At 41.7% G+C, this 17750-nt stretch overlaps 1 protein-coding gene across 6 annotated transcripts in view; it reads right to left on the bottom strand.

The window, feature by feature from the left end:
* LOC122556843 (protein FAM53A-like) overlaps positions 1 to 17750 on the bottom strand; it is a 174661-nt gene that overhangs the window by 57441 nt on the left and 99470 nt on the right. The window contains exon 5 of one of the 6 annotated variants that reach the window (XM_043704083.1): positions 17560 to 17595. The exons of the other annotated variants lie outside the window; for them this stretch is intronic. Coding sequence (XP_043560018.1) covers positions 17575 to 17595 — 21 coding nt within the window. The 3' untranslated portion in view covers positions 17560 to 17574. Of the gene's footprint in view, positions 1 to 17559; positions 17596 to 17750 lie in introns of those variants that run through there. 6 annotated transcript variants of the gene reach the window in all.

Genomic DNA, 17750 nt, shown 5'->3' with positions numbered 1-17750 from the left:
CCCCCCCCCCCACCTTACTAGTTTAAATCCTCCCAAGCAGTTCTAGCAAATTTCCCTGCCAGTATATTAGTCCCCTTCGAATTTAGGTGCAATTCGTCCTTCTTGTACAGGTCACTTCTACCCCAAAAGAGATTCCAATGATCCAAAAATGTGAATCCTTCTCCCATACACCAGCTCCTCATCTGCTCTATCCTCCTATTCCTGCCCTCACTAGCTCGTAGCACTGGGAGTAATCCAGATATTACTACCCTTGAGGACCTCCTTTTTAAAATTCTACCTAACTCTCTGTAATCTCCCTTCAGAGTCTCAACCTTTTTCCTTCCAATGTCACTGGTTCCAATATTGAATATTCTAAAGACAGAATCACTTTTGGAAGGAAAACAGAAACGGGACTCGTTGATATTTGGCACACATCCTAACAGCACCAAGATTCTAACTTCAGATCCCTCAGAAGTACCAACTGGATCTACAGTAGACACAGGACAAAAGGTGGTCAAAGAAAATATTAATTCCTAAGGTTCACTCACTGAGGTTTGGTCCGTCAATTAGATTTACATGATTCCCAATAGACCTTTAAAGTTACATGATGTCTCAGTGTAAATGTAAGTAGTTTACAATGGGAATGAAATTTAATGAGTTATTGTCATTTAAAGGTAATGAAGCAGGAAAGAAATTATAAAAACGGTGCTTTCTTGTCATTGCTTGCTGCTGCTGCACTGAGTACTTTGGCTTGGTAATTCTGTACGTACAAGAATCACTTATGATACTCTTGACGTCTAAACTGCAGACTTGGTAGTGGATCAGCTGGGAAGTAGTAATTAAAGTTTTGGAGCGTGCTGGTGCCTACATGGCTGTTGGACAAACCAGAAATGAAGCCGCAAATACCTTTTAAGTATAGATAGAGGGAGAGAGGGAGCGAGGGAGACAGGAGCAGCTGGGGGAGCATCTAGCACTTTGTGCAACAATTACTCCTACGTGCAGGAATTATGAGCATCAGCCATTAAGACCAGGAGTATCTGCAAACAGATGATCTTTCACGACAGAGTGGTCTTCAGTCCACATACAGCAGGTTATCTGATCCCAACAAACAGCTGCCAACTCTTCAAAGAACTGACAATTAGATTTGATTCCCTACATTAGATTCCCTGCAGTGTGGTAACAGGCCCTTCGGCCCAACAAGTCCACACTGACCCACCGAAGAACAATCCACCCAAACCCATTCCCCTACATTTACCCCTTCACCTAACACTACAGACAATTTAGCATTCATCTAACCGGCACATCTTTGGACTGTGGGAGGAAACCCACGCAGACACAGGGAGAATTGCAAACTCCACACAGACGGTTGCCTGAGGCAGGAATTGAACCCGGGTCTTTGGCGCTATGAGGCAGCAGTGCTAACCATTGTGCCGCCCAATTAATAGTAACAGAACAGACCAGTACCAAACGCAGAAAGATGACAAATTGAGATTCTAATTAATGCAGAGATCCCACATGACAGTAGTCACAGATGTGGTTCCTGTGCGAATATCATACAGACCTCAGACAGGCGGAAGAGGGAAATAGAAGTGATTTTAGTGGGCTAGGGACAATGATCAGTCAAGGCTTCCACTGCCACATTGAAACAATATTTCAGAAAATCACTGTCTACATTACATATGCTGAAGAGCTGCTGTGGCAAAGTTGAAGGTGATTACCAGCAGCCCGAAAAAGAGTAAAAATGGAGGGAAACCTGAAAGAGAAACAGAAAATATTGGAAATATCAGCATATCAGGTAGCGCCAGTGGAGAGAGAAACAGAATTTCGGGTCAAAGACCTTTCACCAGAGTCCAGAAACAAGATCATTAACCTCAAAGGTTAACAGGTTCGCTCTCTGAAATACATGGATAAGAAAGCATCACTCTTCAGCATCAAAGTGGGGCAACAGAAGACCTGCTTTTCTCCCTCAACACAGGACAGCATAGAAGCATGCGAATTGACATAAAAGGTTATAGTAGATACCAAACAGCAGAAACCCTAGAGGAGTACGATTGTGCAAGGAGAACTTAACAAGGAAATTAGGAGAGCATAAAAGGGGACATGGAAGGATAAAGACAAATAAAATAAAGAAAAGGCAGGTAAGATAAAGGAAAAGCCAAAGTAATTTTGCAAGAGTAATTTGTGCATGAAGCCAGAGTACATAGGTAGTGTTCTAAATGCATACAGTGTGTCGGTATTCACTAATAGGTTATGAAATCAGGGGACCGTGATATAACTAAAGAAATTAGCATAGACAGACAGCAAGTTTTGAATAATCTGGCAGCCTTAAAAGTAGACAGCTCTCCAAGGTTCAATGAAATGCATCCCAGGATGTTGAGTGAGACAATGGAGGAAATAGGAGAGGCATTAGCAATAATTTCAATTCCTCTCTGGCCACAGAAGAGGTGTCAGAGGACTGGAGGAGGACAGCCAACGTGGTATTGTTGTTCAAGTAGGGAACAGGGGATAAACCACAGACCTCTCAATCGAACCTCTGTCGTAGGGAAATTATTGGAAACAATTCTGAGAAACAGAACTAATCTGTGCTTGGAGAAACCGGGATTAACTGGGAACACTTGCCATGGTTTTGTTAACAGGAGATCATGTCTCACCAACTTGATTGAATTTTTCAAAGAGGTGGCCAGACACGTTAGTGGGGATGTGAAGAAAAGATTTTGCACTCAGAGGATAGTGGGAACCACTGCCAGTAAGGATGGGAGAGGCAGAAACCTCACAACATTGATGAAAATATTTGGATATGCACTTGCAATGCCAAGGCATACCTAAGGATATGGGGCATGTGAGAGAAAATGGGATTAGAATAGTTAAGTGGTTGTCTTTGACCAGCGCAGACTCAATGAACAGAAGGGCCTTTTCTAAGCTATAGACCTCTATTACTCTCACCCCTCATTGCAACCGTACGAGATAGAAAACTGTGGAGGAAAATATGGGAATCACCTAGCTGACATCAGCATGAATTCAGTGACTAGTAAAATGGAACCAACCTATTGGTTTAAGTAACAGACCACTTTTAGAAAAACAGATCACTTTTGGAAAAACAGACTTGATGTGTCACTCTGACGTCAAGGGAATTAAACAAATAATCTAAAATGATCACAAGGACAGGATTTGGCATCAATGTGGAAGAGGCTTTGGGGTAAGGTGTGGGGGCTGCTTGTCACACAGAAATGCAATAACACAGATATTTCAATGCTAGATCATCAATGGAGCAGTGTAGAATGGACCAGAGGGAATCCTTGACACAGCTGACCCCATGCAAATTGCCCAACCAATTGAACTTACCAATGTGCAATTCTCCTGCATCTGTAGTCCTCCAAGAAACCCCTTTGAAGGGTTCCATCTTATTAAACTGACTCCTTGGCTCACAAGTGATCCTCTTCTCTCCAAGCTGAAAATGTATTGCTGGAAAAGCGCAGCAGGTCAGGCAGCATCCAAGGAGCAGAAGAATCGACGTTTCGGGCAAGAGCCCTTCTTCAGGAATGAAGGGCTGACGAAGGGCTCATGCCCGAAACGCCGATTCTCCTGCTCCTTGGATGCTGCCTGACCTGCTGCGCTTTTCCAGCAACAGATTTTCAGCTCTGATCTCCAGCATCTGCAGTCCTCACTTTCTCCTCTTCTCTCCAACCCAACCAAATACAACCGCCAGCCTCTGACTTGACACCCATTCCCCTCTGACTCAATCCTGCCAGACCAGACCCTGTGAGACTCAACATCCTCTCCTTATGTCATTGCCCTAACACTGAGCCCCTTATCTATCTAAGGTACTCTTCTCCTTATCTTGTACTGTATCCCTTACCTACCCAACTGTCATCCTATCCCCTACCTGCCCTCTAATCTTTCCTGAGTAACTTTCAAACTACCTTTGAAACCTTTCAAATACAGCTATGTTTCATGAAAAAGGGGCATGTTTTGGCTTGCAATCACTACTCCTAAACTAAGTGAATTTCTCCTTGGTGTCCTCTGATATTCCATGCAGGCCAGTCTCAGAACCCTGGACAGAGATATCACCAACACAAAAGTGCGTAATTTGCCAAGAGATTTACCATCAGTCCATTCAGGTTATTTGGCAAATGGAATCTTGGGGTATTATTTTACTATATGCAAACAATAAATGAAACAAAAGCACAGCATTGTTCATTCTGACAAAGATGTTTGGTAAGATCCTTGTCAAGAAAACTGTCTTTTGAAAGGACATCAGAAGAGATTACAGTGAGGCTTCTATATGGCCCTAAAGAGAGAATGAAAACTCAAGACGTCCTATGGCTTAAACATCTCTGACTGGCACCTAACCAGAACGAGGACAGGGATTTGCTTACACTTTTAAGCAACAAAGATATTGCCAAGTGACATCAGTTGTTGCTTATGTGATGCAAACTGGACATTCTAAGGGGTCTCCCATTATTTCAAAAGACAGCAGTCTTGTTATCACAACAAGCCCATAATGAGAGGGCCCTGTCTCATTTTTAAAAACTGAAAGACCTGCAGGTGCTGTAAATCAGAAACAAAAAGAGAAATTGCTGGTAAAGCTCAGCAGGTCTGGTAGCATCTGTGAAGAGAGAAATCAGAGTTAAACATTTTGGGTCCGGGGACCCTTCGGTCAGAGGATGTCTTACCCGAAACATTAACATTGATTTCTCTTTTACAGATACTGCCAAACCTGCTGAGCTTTTCCAGCAACTTCTGCTTTTGTTGCTGTCTCATTTTTCACTTATTCATTAGTAGCTGATAGAAAGGATGTTTCTCTATGCCCACTCGTGAATAGTAGAGCCGACAAGCACTTTTATGGAGAGCACACTGATGTTGCAATACCTATTTCTCTAGTTATTTTACTTCAGATTTTACCCAAGACCTTTCTGAACAATATTTGTGGTGACTCTCTCATTATTGTTTCATTTCTCGATAATATGGAAGTTCAATACAAAGCTCAGACCTGAATCCACCAGTTTCTACTCATATAACTTGATACATCTACATAATCCACTTCGAGTGCTGCTCAATCTCAGTACTGCACGGATTAGGGGAACCAACTGAGGTTCCAGCTGCCCTCTCAGGAGGAACTAACAAGTCGTCTTCACTCAACATCTTCCTGTGGCTCCTCGTCAATCCAATGCTGTGCATGAAACAACCGCACACAAGACTGCCTGCTCTACACCTTACCAGAGACCTACTTCTCACAGGTTCAACAAGAGACTTACACAGGAACATCCAAGCTTTTATTTGGTTAACTTGAAAGAACAATAAAACGAGAATGAGATTCTAGTTGGAGAGTGATGTTAATGTAAAATGAGTGCGTAGGATGACATTATGCAAGACTTCCTGTGTTAGAGCAGCTAGACAGTTTTCCTGACCAACGTTTATCCCTTAACCAAGTTCGAAGTTTAAAATAACTGCTTGTAGAATCTTATATATACAATATTGGCTGCTCTATCACCAACATTCGCACAGCTGCCTCACAGTGCCAGAGACCCTGTTCGATTCCATCTTCGGGTACCTGTCTGTGTGGAGTTTGCACATTCTCAAAGTGTCTTTGTGTCTTTCCTCTGGTTGCTCTGGTTTCCTCCCACAATCCAAAGACATGCAGGCTAGGGTGGATTGGCAATGCTTGATTGCCCATAGTGTCCAGGGATGTGCAGGTTGGGTAGATTAGCTATGTGTTAGGGTGGGGGGGGGGGGGGGGGGGGTAGGATGTTCTTTGAAGGATCAATGCGAACTCAATGGGCTGAATGGCTTGTTCCCACACTGTAGGGATTCACTGATTAAACCTGAGACTGCCCTTTAAAATGATGTATTCAATTAATTGTAAATACTGTGGCACATCCTGAGATTGTGAAAGGTGCTATATAGATCAGTCTATGGTAACAGTTAAAGTTAAAGCCCATGAAATTGAAGGAAAATGTTTTTTCCCTGGTTTGGAAATTGTTTGCAGAGCAGGAGACAGTGTATGATAACGCCCAAGGATCTATGTCCGGGCCTTATCTAGTAACCTACTAACAACTCAGATAAACAGGGAGATAACCACATATTCAAGTTTACCAATGACACAAAGATAGGTGTGATGGAGGAGCTAGTGTTGGACTGGGGTGGACAAAGTTAAAAATCACAGAGCAGCTTGTTATACTGCAACAGGTTTATTTGTCAACTAGTGCTATAACCTGGTGTATTGAGATTTTTAACAAAGATAGGTAGCATTGTGAGCAGTCTATAAACCTAGGGCCAGACCATACATAAGTAAAATTAGGAGACACTGTATATGTGAAAAATGCTACAGGTTCGAAACTCACTGCAAATAGCAAATGATGCTAGATTAATTGTTAATTGTAAATCTGAGATTCATAATTTGCTAACTGGAAGTATGGAGCAAAGGTAGACATATGGTGTTAAGTTTTAGATCAGTTGTGATCTAACTGGATGGTGGATCGGGCTCTAGGGATTAAATTGCCTTCTCTTCACATGTCTATAAATGCAAGTATTTCTTTTTGCTTTTCATGACCCACAGTTCCACTGCTTCAGGAATAGTGGAAATGATTTGAAGTGTTGCTCCCTCCCACAGTTTTGTCCAGAGGATAGAAAGTGCAAGGTTAGAGTATATGCCAAAGAAGGGTGCACCTCAGAACCTCAACAATCCCAACAAACTTTTAAAAGATAAAACAAATGAGATCACAGGATAAGAAATAAAATTAAAATGACCAAGGAAGTGAATGATAAAGACAGAAAAAAAAATTGGCAAGAAACAAGTGAACAAAGTATTGCTTTCTTGCTGCAACCCCCCACCTCCTATAATACACAAAAGCAGAAAGAAAGCAGCATGTAAATGGTTTGGCAATGCAGTCGACTGGTGGAGGCTCTAATGTTTTGGTACTGCTGTCAAATAATTGCGAGACATAGTTAGCATTCAATCAGGGAGACCCAGTTACACCAACATGGCTGTTAGCCTGAATACAGCGTCAAAAAAAATTTGCACTTCAAACCATCAAACCAACAGAGTCTGAGCTTTGAAGAGCTCTTTGAACTCTTTGAATGCAGCTTGACAGCAGGCTGGGGGATTGGGTCATTGCTCCCATGGATCTCATGAGGAGAAGGCTGCTCTTTGCAACTCTGAAGGTCAAGGGTTTTACACACACTGAGTGCTTAGAGATGTAGCAAAGCCCTTCTCTACTCAACCACAGTCCATTTAACTCCAACATCCGCAGCTAACAGGCTCTAAGATGGGATGGTAGCTGTGGGAAGCGGGGGATGCGGTGGCAGGGCTGAGGAGAGGCCCTTTGTGAAGCTTTCACTTCCCAATAACACCATGCACATTTGCCAACTATAGGATTATTCCAGACAAGCATTTACACAAGTTCATTATCACACTGAAGATAGATCTTGAATCACAACATGCAAATTAGATTTTAACAGCAACCTCCCCCATCCTAAGTATACTTTCACAACATCTCCTGTTCAGTTTTCTAACTGAGGCTAAACAAATTAGAGAATAACCTATTAATTAATACACAGCTTCTGAGGCTTTTCAAATCAAGAATATGAACTTTAGACAACACAGACCTGTTTTCTACTCCTCAGTTTGAGAAACATAGTGAAAAAAGGAGAACAGATCAAACGTTGGAAAAAATAAAATAATTTGGAGAAAAATAAAATAACCTGTTGTGTGATTTTTAACTTTAAAAAAATGTAACTTTCAGGTGATGGAGGGAGAACATGCAATTGAGCCCTACCATTGAAGAAAAGAATAGCACTATAGTTGTCACTTTTCCGATAGAAATGATTTATCATAGATTACAGTAGAGGGGATACAATTTCCTTCAGGTAGACAGCCCAGATAGGTTCAGTTACCATGCAGGAGAACTGAACTGCCATGTTAAAATTACAGTCTGTTCAATTAAGATATATCCAGAGGTGCACTTTTCCCCAGAAAAGGGCACAAGAAAACTGATCAACTGATATTCACTTTGAAAACAATTTCCCACCACAACATTGAACAGCATTACATACTTTTATGAAAATCTACCTGGTCAACAACTATATTCACCTCCTACTGTCCTCAGATTCCTAGAGTTGTGCAACTATCTTCAAGATATGCAAACATTTAGTACATTGCATTAGACCCTACTGGGCCGTAGGCAAATTCCAAGACGGTAGTTCATTTAAAATGTACTGCCATGTAATAATGCACCCCACTTGGAATGAGAATGGAAGGGAAAATTAGCAAGTATATCCACAACATCACTACACCCAGCACTGAGGAAAAATGGCTTTCCCCCAGAAAACTGGAAGAATCCAAGTCCTAACTTGCCAATCTGAAACAAACTTAAGAGATCACAGATATCTAATCGGGTTCGATTCCATCCTCAGGCAACAATCTGTGTGGAGTTTGCACATTCTCCCCGTGTCTGCGTGGATTTTCTCCGGGTGCTCCGGTTTCCTCCCACAGTCCAAAGATGTGCAGGTTAGGTGAACTGGTCATGCTAAATTGCCCGTAGTGTTAGGGGTGAATAGAGGGTAGGGGAATGGGTCTGGGTGGGTTACTCTTCGGAGGGGTGGTGTGGACACTTTGGACCAAAGCCTGTTTCCACACTGGAGGGAATCTAACCTAATCTAATTTATTCTTTGATTTCAAAATGCATGACAACAAACTAGCAAATTGCATACACACTGGGCAATGCTCAAAAAGCTGGGCTCACCCTCAAAAGTAAGGGGAAGAACGAAAGATGTAAAGTTGGCATCGTAGCAAGGGATGCACCAGCCAATCTTCCAACCTTTCAACTTTAAGGAGAGAGTAATGGAGTCGGCTGCTGATGAATCTGCACAGCAACACACTAGTTAAGTGGGGCATACATAAACAAGATCATAGAAAGATTCAATCCCCTTTAGATACAAACTGGGTAAGGGAGAGAAAAAGAAATCTCAAGAGTACGTGCAACTTACAAACCTTTGCAAACCTGAAACAGGGATACTTTTGAAAGGCTTAGCGTTAGCTTGAAACGTAATGTTAAACAGTAAGTTACTACAAATCGGTAAGCATTTCAATGCTCTCAGTCAATAGTCCCATACATTTGAAGTCAGACTGTGAAATAAAAATGAAATTAAAACTGTGCATCTTCAGATCTAATTGCTACAAATATAAACAACCAGATTCCTAGAACCTGCTCACAAATTGAACCATGCATTGTGCAGAAAGATCTCTTGGCTCGATGCTTCTGTGGCAAGTTTTCAAACTCCAATTACACACAATGCAGAAACATACTTGATGAATTCATAAAGCTTTTCAACTTGAGCACTGCAAGCAGATGTCTCTGAGAGACTCCAGATACTCGAAGCTTTATAAAAGAAACGTTTTCTTAGGGACTGCTAATTAAACCGCTGTTTCTCCAGAGAGAGCGGCATCAAAAAAAAATTGTAATTAGTGTCTTTTATTACAAAGGGGTTGTTCAATACTGAAATGATAACTATGGAAAGAAAGAACCTTGGTGTTGGGGAGGGGGAGGGAGAGGAGGAAAGACAGACAGATGCAGAATATTTCAATGAAATTTTATATACAGGCTGAATATAACAGAACTGCTCGTCAAAGGCCTGTCTGTTAAGCAATTCAAATTAGTTAAGCTGATCAAAGGTTACAATTTTATCTGCTCAAGTTTAAACACTGTTTTGTTTTGCAAATGGGAAGATGTGGAAGATTTTTCATTACCATCACTTGGGGAGACAATACCTAGGGGTGTTATCCTAGACTATTAATTCAGAGACCCAGGCAATATTTTGGGAACCTGGGCTTGAATCCCATCATGGCAGATGGAGTAATTTGGATTCAAAACAATCTGGAATTAAGAGTTTAATGATGACTATGAAATCATTGTAAAGTGTCAGGTAAAACTAACCTGGTTCACCAAGGTCCTTTATGGAAAAGTACTTGCTGAGAGTCAGGGAATTAAGGACAAGATATTACACATGCAACAATGTGGAACAATATATTAACAGTAGGGAATGGTTTGATTCCCCATGTTAGGCAAGGTGCCATTCTGAAACAATGGGGAAATTGTGGTATATAGGGTATCAAAATGGTGGCCAAAGAATGACTCAAGATCACTCTGCCTAAAATTAACCCTCGTTTTGTTTAGTCATACTACACATGACCAGAAAACCTGTGCTAAACAGTGGCAGTGAACAAACATGGTGAAAGGCTTTCACGATAGCCAACTGCATAATCTTCTACATACACCCAAATTTCCACAAACAGGAATGAGCTGTTTTCTGAAAACTTGTGAGCCTGCATTGGCAATTTGCAATTCGCCCTTTGTTGTGGTGCCAATACATTGGTAATAGACTAAAACAGCTGTGCGGTCCTGAATATCCCCAAAGAATGAGACAGTAAGTTTTTGCTTGGTGCCAGATTCATCAAGCATGCTCTAACCAAGACAGCAGCCCAGCTGTATTTAAAACCTTAAGCAACTAGTGCAGTGCGCTGCAAACTGACTGCAGGCAAACTGAAAGAGCTACCCAAAAAAACGACTTGCAGCTGTCACTGAACCAAAATTTCAGGAAAGTTGCTTCTATCTGTGCAGTCAGGTCAACACGAAACCAGGATCAGCACTGTAACTTTCAAAAATCAGAGTGGTTTTACTCATCAGACCTATCTGAATTAGTGTTAAGACAGGGCCGATGGCAATGAAACGCATGGTAGCTCTTCAATTCCTGGCCCTCAGACTGAAACAAGGAAATGCTCAAATGGGTTCGAGAGGCAAGTAATGCAAGGTCTGTGAAGCAGAATGTATTCATCCACAGTACAAATGCATTTCCCACTGTAGGCAGCTGAACTGGATAGCATGGTATTTGAATGCCAGAAGATTTCCTCCCGTTAAGTTCGTAAGATATGTCAGATTAAACAATAAGAAAAAAATGGAAGAAGAAATGATGTTTCTGGACCTCCTGAAAAATGGTTAGTCATATGGTGAACTAGACAGAGAAGCACAAGATGGCTTGTAGAAATGAGAATTGAGCCAGAACATGATCTGTAACATACTGACAGCAATATCAACAATAAAAACGAGAAACTGAAAATACACAGCAGGCCTATCAATGCTATAAAGACAAAAGGCATATTCTGACAGGTGGCTACCCTTCAGGGTAAATTACACTTTGGCTTCACTTAATGATGTTGTGCATTTCCAATTTTCCTATTTATTTTACCAATCATCACAAACACTGGGATGACATGATAAGCAAGGCCCGCATGTAGTACGTACACACACACGCACGCACGCACGCACACACACACGCACACACACACCATCGCGGTGCCACATGAATCTGCATGTCAATCGGAAAGCAGACCAAATGAGTGTCAGAAAGAGAGCAGTCCCATTGGTTCACTACACTCTGCCCAGTACCCTTCAACGCAAATATTGGTCCAAGCGGTCAAGTCCAAAGACTACAATAGCTGATCTCATCCAGAGATGGCACATAGGAGGTGCTAAAATTAATGGTAATGCCCAGAATAATGGGCATCATGGAATAGTCAAGCTTACCACTTCCTATTGTAGCTCAGTGAGCTACAGAGATAGATCTGTTGTGCTTTTAAGTCACAATGAAGCAGCCTACCAGCATTTGTTGTCTGGATACACACAAAACAGCTATAGGGTCTACCTGTGCTTATTAATCTGCAATCCAGCCATGGTCAGTTGCTTCCAAGTGGGAAATATATGGGTAACAAGTTTCCAAAAAGGATAGAGAGTTTAAAAGCATTCACAGAAAAATGGCAAATGTCACTGAGCTAACAACACAACCTCACTGCCTGTGGAGTGAAGGATCGCAAATTCACTTTACATCTGTCCGCATACTCATTGCGGGCCTTTTGGATTTTAACCTTACTCCAGGTCTAGCGATTTAAACCTGAGCATCCACAAGATGCTGTGGGTCACTCTCCGCAGAAGAATTGTATTCAACCAAAGTGTAGCTTCAGCATATCCTGAGATGATCATGATCATCAAAAAAATCACTTCAAAATGGGAACAATAACTCACAGAGCGCTTCAAGGAACATCTTCGGGACATCCGCACCAATCAACCCCACCGCCCCGTGGCCCAACATTTCAACTCCCCCTCTGCCGAGGACATGCAGGTCCTGGGCCTCCTCCACCGCCGCTCCCTTACCACCTGATGCTTGAAGGAAGAACGCCTCATCTTCTGCCTCGGAACAATTCAACCCCAGGGCATCAATGTGGACTTCACCAGTTTCTTCATATCCCCTCCCCCCACCTTACCCCAGTTCCATCCTTCCAGCTCAGCACCATCCCCATGACCTGTCCTACCTGCCAATCTCCCTTCCCACCTACCCACTCCACCCTCCTCTCTGACCTATCACCTCCATCCCCACCCCCATTCACCTATTGTACTCTTTGCTACCTTCTCCCCAGTCCCACCTCCCTCCCATTTCTCTCTTCTCCCCGGAGGCTCCCTGCCTTCATTCCTGAAGGGCTTTTGCCCGAAACGTCGATTTTCCTGCTCCTTGGATGCTGCCTGACCTGCTGTGCTTCTCCAGCACCACTCTGATCTAAACTCTGGTTTCCAGCATCTGCAGTCCTCACTTTTGATTACAACCCAATGTACTGTCTATCCATCTGCAAGAAAACATCAAATCTTTATCAATGCAGCAGCAGTTACAGCCCAAAGATACACATTTGCTGAAGCAATCCCTCTCTTGACACACATATTCAAAAGTATCCTTTGAGGAAGAATCATAGCTCTGTAGAGGGGAGATACTGACAGACAGAAAAGTATTATTGGGTGCTGCAGTAGTATACATCTGGCACATCAGCCAAGCTGACCAATCAGATCTAAAAGGATTCAACGTGTTCTGGAAAGGGTGAAATTTCTCTAATTGCTCAAAAAAAGCAAGAAATCTCTCCAGAAGCCATATTACAGCCAAGCATGCCACACTGAGATTCAGGCTGGGGTCCAAAACCTGTTTGTATATTTTTGGAATAATTAGCACAAGTAATTTTGTCTTTAGAATCATTACTGTAGACTAAATCAGAAGTTTAAAGAACAGTGAACCACAACCACATCAATTATGAAGGAATCTGGTTTCTTCCAAGCTAAATAATACCAGAGCTCTTATCTTTGCTTTGTTACTAAACTGAGCACTGTGCAAAGCAATTGAAGCAAATCACCTCCCACTCACTCCCATGATAGTGAAAGCAGATTACCTACCTTATGGAGTCTTCATTCTTTGGATTGGTCTCCTTCAAACATTGGCCATCCCTCACATACCAGGACTGTTTCCAACTGTCTCCCAAGCCCTAACAAGTTTATCCTCTGATTTAAGGACTTTGTATCGTTTGTTTAGATCAGGTTCAGGCTGAAATAAACTTCCAATCAGGCAGACACAATAATAATTTTGGCCTTTTTAGCAGCTGGCTGTGTTCCTAAAGTTTGTGCATGTGGCCAAGTGAATAAAGGATGCAGTTTCCCCTGTTTGTTTTGCTGCTTTTTGGAAAGAACTTTATGCGTCTCATTCTGAGCACCTTCCAGTCGCCTTTAATTCTGCACTTCTCTACCTCAAATGTATTTCAGCATTAAGGACGAAGCTTCGCACAACAGGTAACAATTTTGCCTTCCTCCATTTGAAGAGTTTGAATAAATCAACCAAGAGACAAATCTGCATTACCTAGTTCAGTTTTACACTTCAAGGGACACTAATATGTGTCTGGCTACCCTCCCATCAAATCCACAGAATATGGCTGAGGCAGTACAGAGAATGGAACTTCTGCAGTGATCTTATGTGTTGCTGATATGTAATTAGGTTCTACTGCAACACAGGAATATAGCGATGGCAACCACTCTACATACTTGGGTATTTAATCAACTCGTGGAGGTATTTGTTGTCAAGCCCTTGCTGCCATCGTTTAGAGAAGGGAGAGTTGGGCGTAGCTAATCCGGTGTTGGACCTCCTCATGAACTGTGGCCTTTTGAGGGAAGTCATTACCAAGACATGGGAGGCGCTCAACATATTCCTCAACAACAAACACTGGAGTCCTTCTTGAAGTCAGCACCACAAGCATTTGGGCAAAGCACCTGCAAAAACAAATACAATCAACTGGACACTGTGCCACGATGGCTGAAAACCAGCTTCCTTGCCAGCTCTCAACTTTCAAATGGCCAGTGTTCCAGGGGAGGAGGAACAAATTATCGCACTGTAAACCTCCTGTTGAAATAGCTAACTTCAAAATAAAAATTATTTTCATCCCCCCATTCAGCTACAATAACAACAATCCAGAAACATGTGTACATGTGTGGAATTACATTAACTTAAACAAAAAGGTTGTATCAGCACCAGGAAAGAGATATTTTTTAAATAAGCTGTTTTTAGTTCAGAGATGCTCACATAACAGGAGAACATGCAAGCATCCGCATAGATATCATTGCAGTGGTGGCACTTACAAATACTAAGTTTCCTTTTTATCACAAGGCTTTGAATATACAACCAAAGGCAAGCACTAAAGAATTGCATAAGCATAGCATCTTGGAAGACAAAATGCTTCAGTAATGAACTTCAACTCAAACTCAAGTCTATTGGTTTGTCGATAACCCAGCGATTCTGCTCGCTTTCACATGAACGTTAAAAGCTGTGGTTTCTGCTCAGCTCTCTCCAAGCTGCTGACTTTTCACACTGGTACCTTACCATAATCTGCAAGTCACCATTTATGATAATTGACCAAAAAGTGAAGAGTTTAATAGGTCCTGTTCTAATTAAGGGAAGTGGGTGCATGAAGCAGAGACACAATGGCTTCCTGTTTGCAAATTTTTAATATATTTGGCATTATCAGGAGGGTGAGTGGAAACAGCATGCAAGAACCACTTAGAAAACTTGGTGAAAATGAGAATACAAAAGCAAAGAATTAGTAACGCAGCTAAATGAGCAAGTTCTTCTGACACTTATTTTTAAAACACTGTACAATATCACTATTCATAGCTCCAGACTACAACATGCATGTTGAAGAATACATTGCTCAAACAACGCAGACTCCCCAAGTGTTCTGTAACATAACACCCATTTAATAATCACAGCAAGATGTTGTGCGATTGCTTTGTGTGCACTGCCTTACAGTTAAGCAGTGCCTCAATTTCCAAAATATTCCATGCTCTCACCACCATAACCTTTTCCAAGCTTACAATCTTAACAGAAATCAGAGCTCCTTCAATTCCTGACTCAAAAGCATCCCTGATCTTAATTGTTCCATCTTTGGTGGCGGTGCCATCAGCTGTCAAGGCCTGATGCTTTGGAACCCCCATTCTGTCTAGCTTTGCTCATTAAGACTGCCTTAAATCCTGCCTCTTTGATGTTGAATACTTAGGCTGCAAAAAGAAAATGAGTCTTGCGTTATATAGCACTTTCAGAATCCCTGGGCATCTCAAAATGCTTTACAACCAATGGGATTGTCCATTCAAGGCAGAGATGAAAAAGAATTTCCTCTTGCAGAGGGTAATGAACTCTGGGATCCTTCACTGCAGAAGGCTGTTGAGACTGGATCATTATGGATATTCAACACTGAGATACACAGATGTTTAATCAGGAACGGAATCAATGGCTATGATGAAAAGGCAGAAAATGAAGTTGAGGATATTAGATCAACTATGAATGGTGGAGCAGACTTGATGGGCTAAATGACTCATTGTGAGTGGGGATCACAGTCACTATACTTTGAGGTTTAATCTCCATTTCCAATAAATCTGGCATACAGGGACCTCAATGAGATTGACTGGATTAAATCCTCGGATGGTAGAACTGTTTGAAGAGGAGATATAGAGGAGGCTGGGCCTGCATCTACAATTTTAAAGAATGAGTGACAATCACATTGAACAAATGAGATGCAAAATTAAAAAAAAAACAAATGGCATCAAGGGTTATGGAGAGTGTGGGGTAAGTGCCTTGAGGTGGAAGATCGTGGGGTCAAGATCAGAGTGGTGCTGGAAAAGCACAGCAGGTCAGGCAGCATCCGAGGAGCAGGAAAATTGACGTTTCGGGCAAAAGCCCTTCATCAGGAATCATCATGGAAGATTGTGGGTTGAATGGCTTATGTCAAGAATTGCATTTTAAAATTAGCCTTCTTAAGATGCAGTATGAATGACAAGGCCAGCATTAGATGTTTATTGTCAATGGCCCTAGAGAAGGTTGCAGCAAGCCCTTTCACAAGGGGAAAACCAGAAACTGCTGGAAAAACTCAGGTCTGTTGTACTTGCAGAGAGAAATCAAAGTTAAAGTTTTGGGTCTAGTGACCCTTCCTCAGAATGGTTTCTGATTTATAGCATCTATAATTGTTTCGCCTTTTACAAGGGATCCCACCCAACCCAGCTGGTGTCGAACTTGCAGAACCTGGGAAATGACTTTGTTCCCAGGTACCCTCTATTCTTGTTCTTTCCCCAATTTTCAATAAAGCAAATTTCAAGTAGTAATATCTCTAGCCAGATTAAACTACCACTGGAGATCAAAGGGTAATGTACTTTGCAAATAAGTAGTAGTTGTGAATCAATAACCATGGAAAATTTAACACATTTTACCATTACTCATGAAAAGTAATGATCCAAGTCAGGACATGCCTCTGTATTGTCTGACAGTAGAACCCTTTATTCTGTACTCATCCATTAAATCACTGAACTACAGTAAGACTGTGGATAGGTCTGGCAGAAGAGGAGACACAAAATGGCTGGATTATTAGTCTGGAGTCAGGCAGTAAAGGTCAGGATTTGAGAGAGGGATGTAAAGATTTCTGACAATTGGTTGATACCAAGTTAACATGGATTTGGGCATGCCAGAACTAAGGTTTGCCTGCATAATACTTTAGCCGGCCCTGGCTTCACTACCCAGTACTGTACAATCAAACACAACCAAAAGCAGATCATGCAATACAAGATATCTGAACATAACGTTACAGCATCTTCATTCCTGTTGCTGCGCATCATACAAACAACTCTGGAGAACCTGTTTGCTGTAGACGAAAGGAAATTAATTGGATTTGCAGTACTGGCCCATGCAGATTGTCAAGGTAGGAGCTAATTACTGCAGATAGTGGAAACTGTACTGAAAACAACAAACAGAGATCACACAGCAGGTCAGACAGCAGCCATGGAGAGAGAGACAGCAAGCTAACATTTCGAGTCTAGATGACTCTTCATCAGAGCTTCAGTTTTAAAACACGAGCTTGCTCTCTCTCCATGGATGCTGGCTGACCTGATGTAATCTATGTATCATCCAGGGCTCTTATAGAAGCTTCATGACTTAATGGTGCCAGTGTCTTTAAAAATGCCACTTACACACTGTTACTATATATTAATTGACAAAGGATTTTCTGTTGCTTTTCAAACAAGTTTCAAACTGCAATTAGAGATTTATAAAAAGCAATCTGTGTTAATCTTTAATTATATAAGTGTAGTGACTTTTGTATTTAGGTGTGGTGCCCTAATTGGAGATTATTCACTGCAAGCACAAATAAAAGAATTTGTTTACTGTTTAGTATGATTTTGTATTGGTCCAAGGTAACGTAGCTTACATGTAGAGCATATTCTCCTGCAAACAGAAGCACACAAGCATCACGTTACTGCAATAGTTTCTTTCCTTGTTGAAAAGCGCAGATGCAGTTAATGTAAGCCACTGCTCAAGCAGCATAATCAATCCAGATTGCACTGCAAGATTGCAACAGTCAAATTATAGTATTTAAAATT

The sequence above is a fragment of the Chiloscyllium plagiosum genome, chromosome 14 (assembly GCF_004010195.1).
Source record: "Chiloscyllium plagiosum isolate BGI_BamShark_2017 chromosome 14, ASM401019v2, whole genome shotgun sequence".
Classification (NCBI taxonomy): Eukaryota; Metazoa; Chordata; class Chondrichthyes; order Orectolobiformes; family Hemiscylliidae; genus Chiloscyllium; species Chiloscyllium plagiosum.
This window is presented reverse-complemented; position numbering and strand designations above follow the sequence as displayed.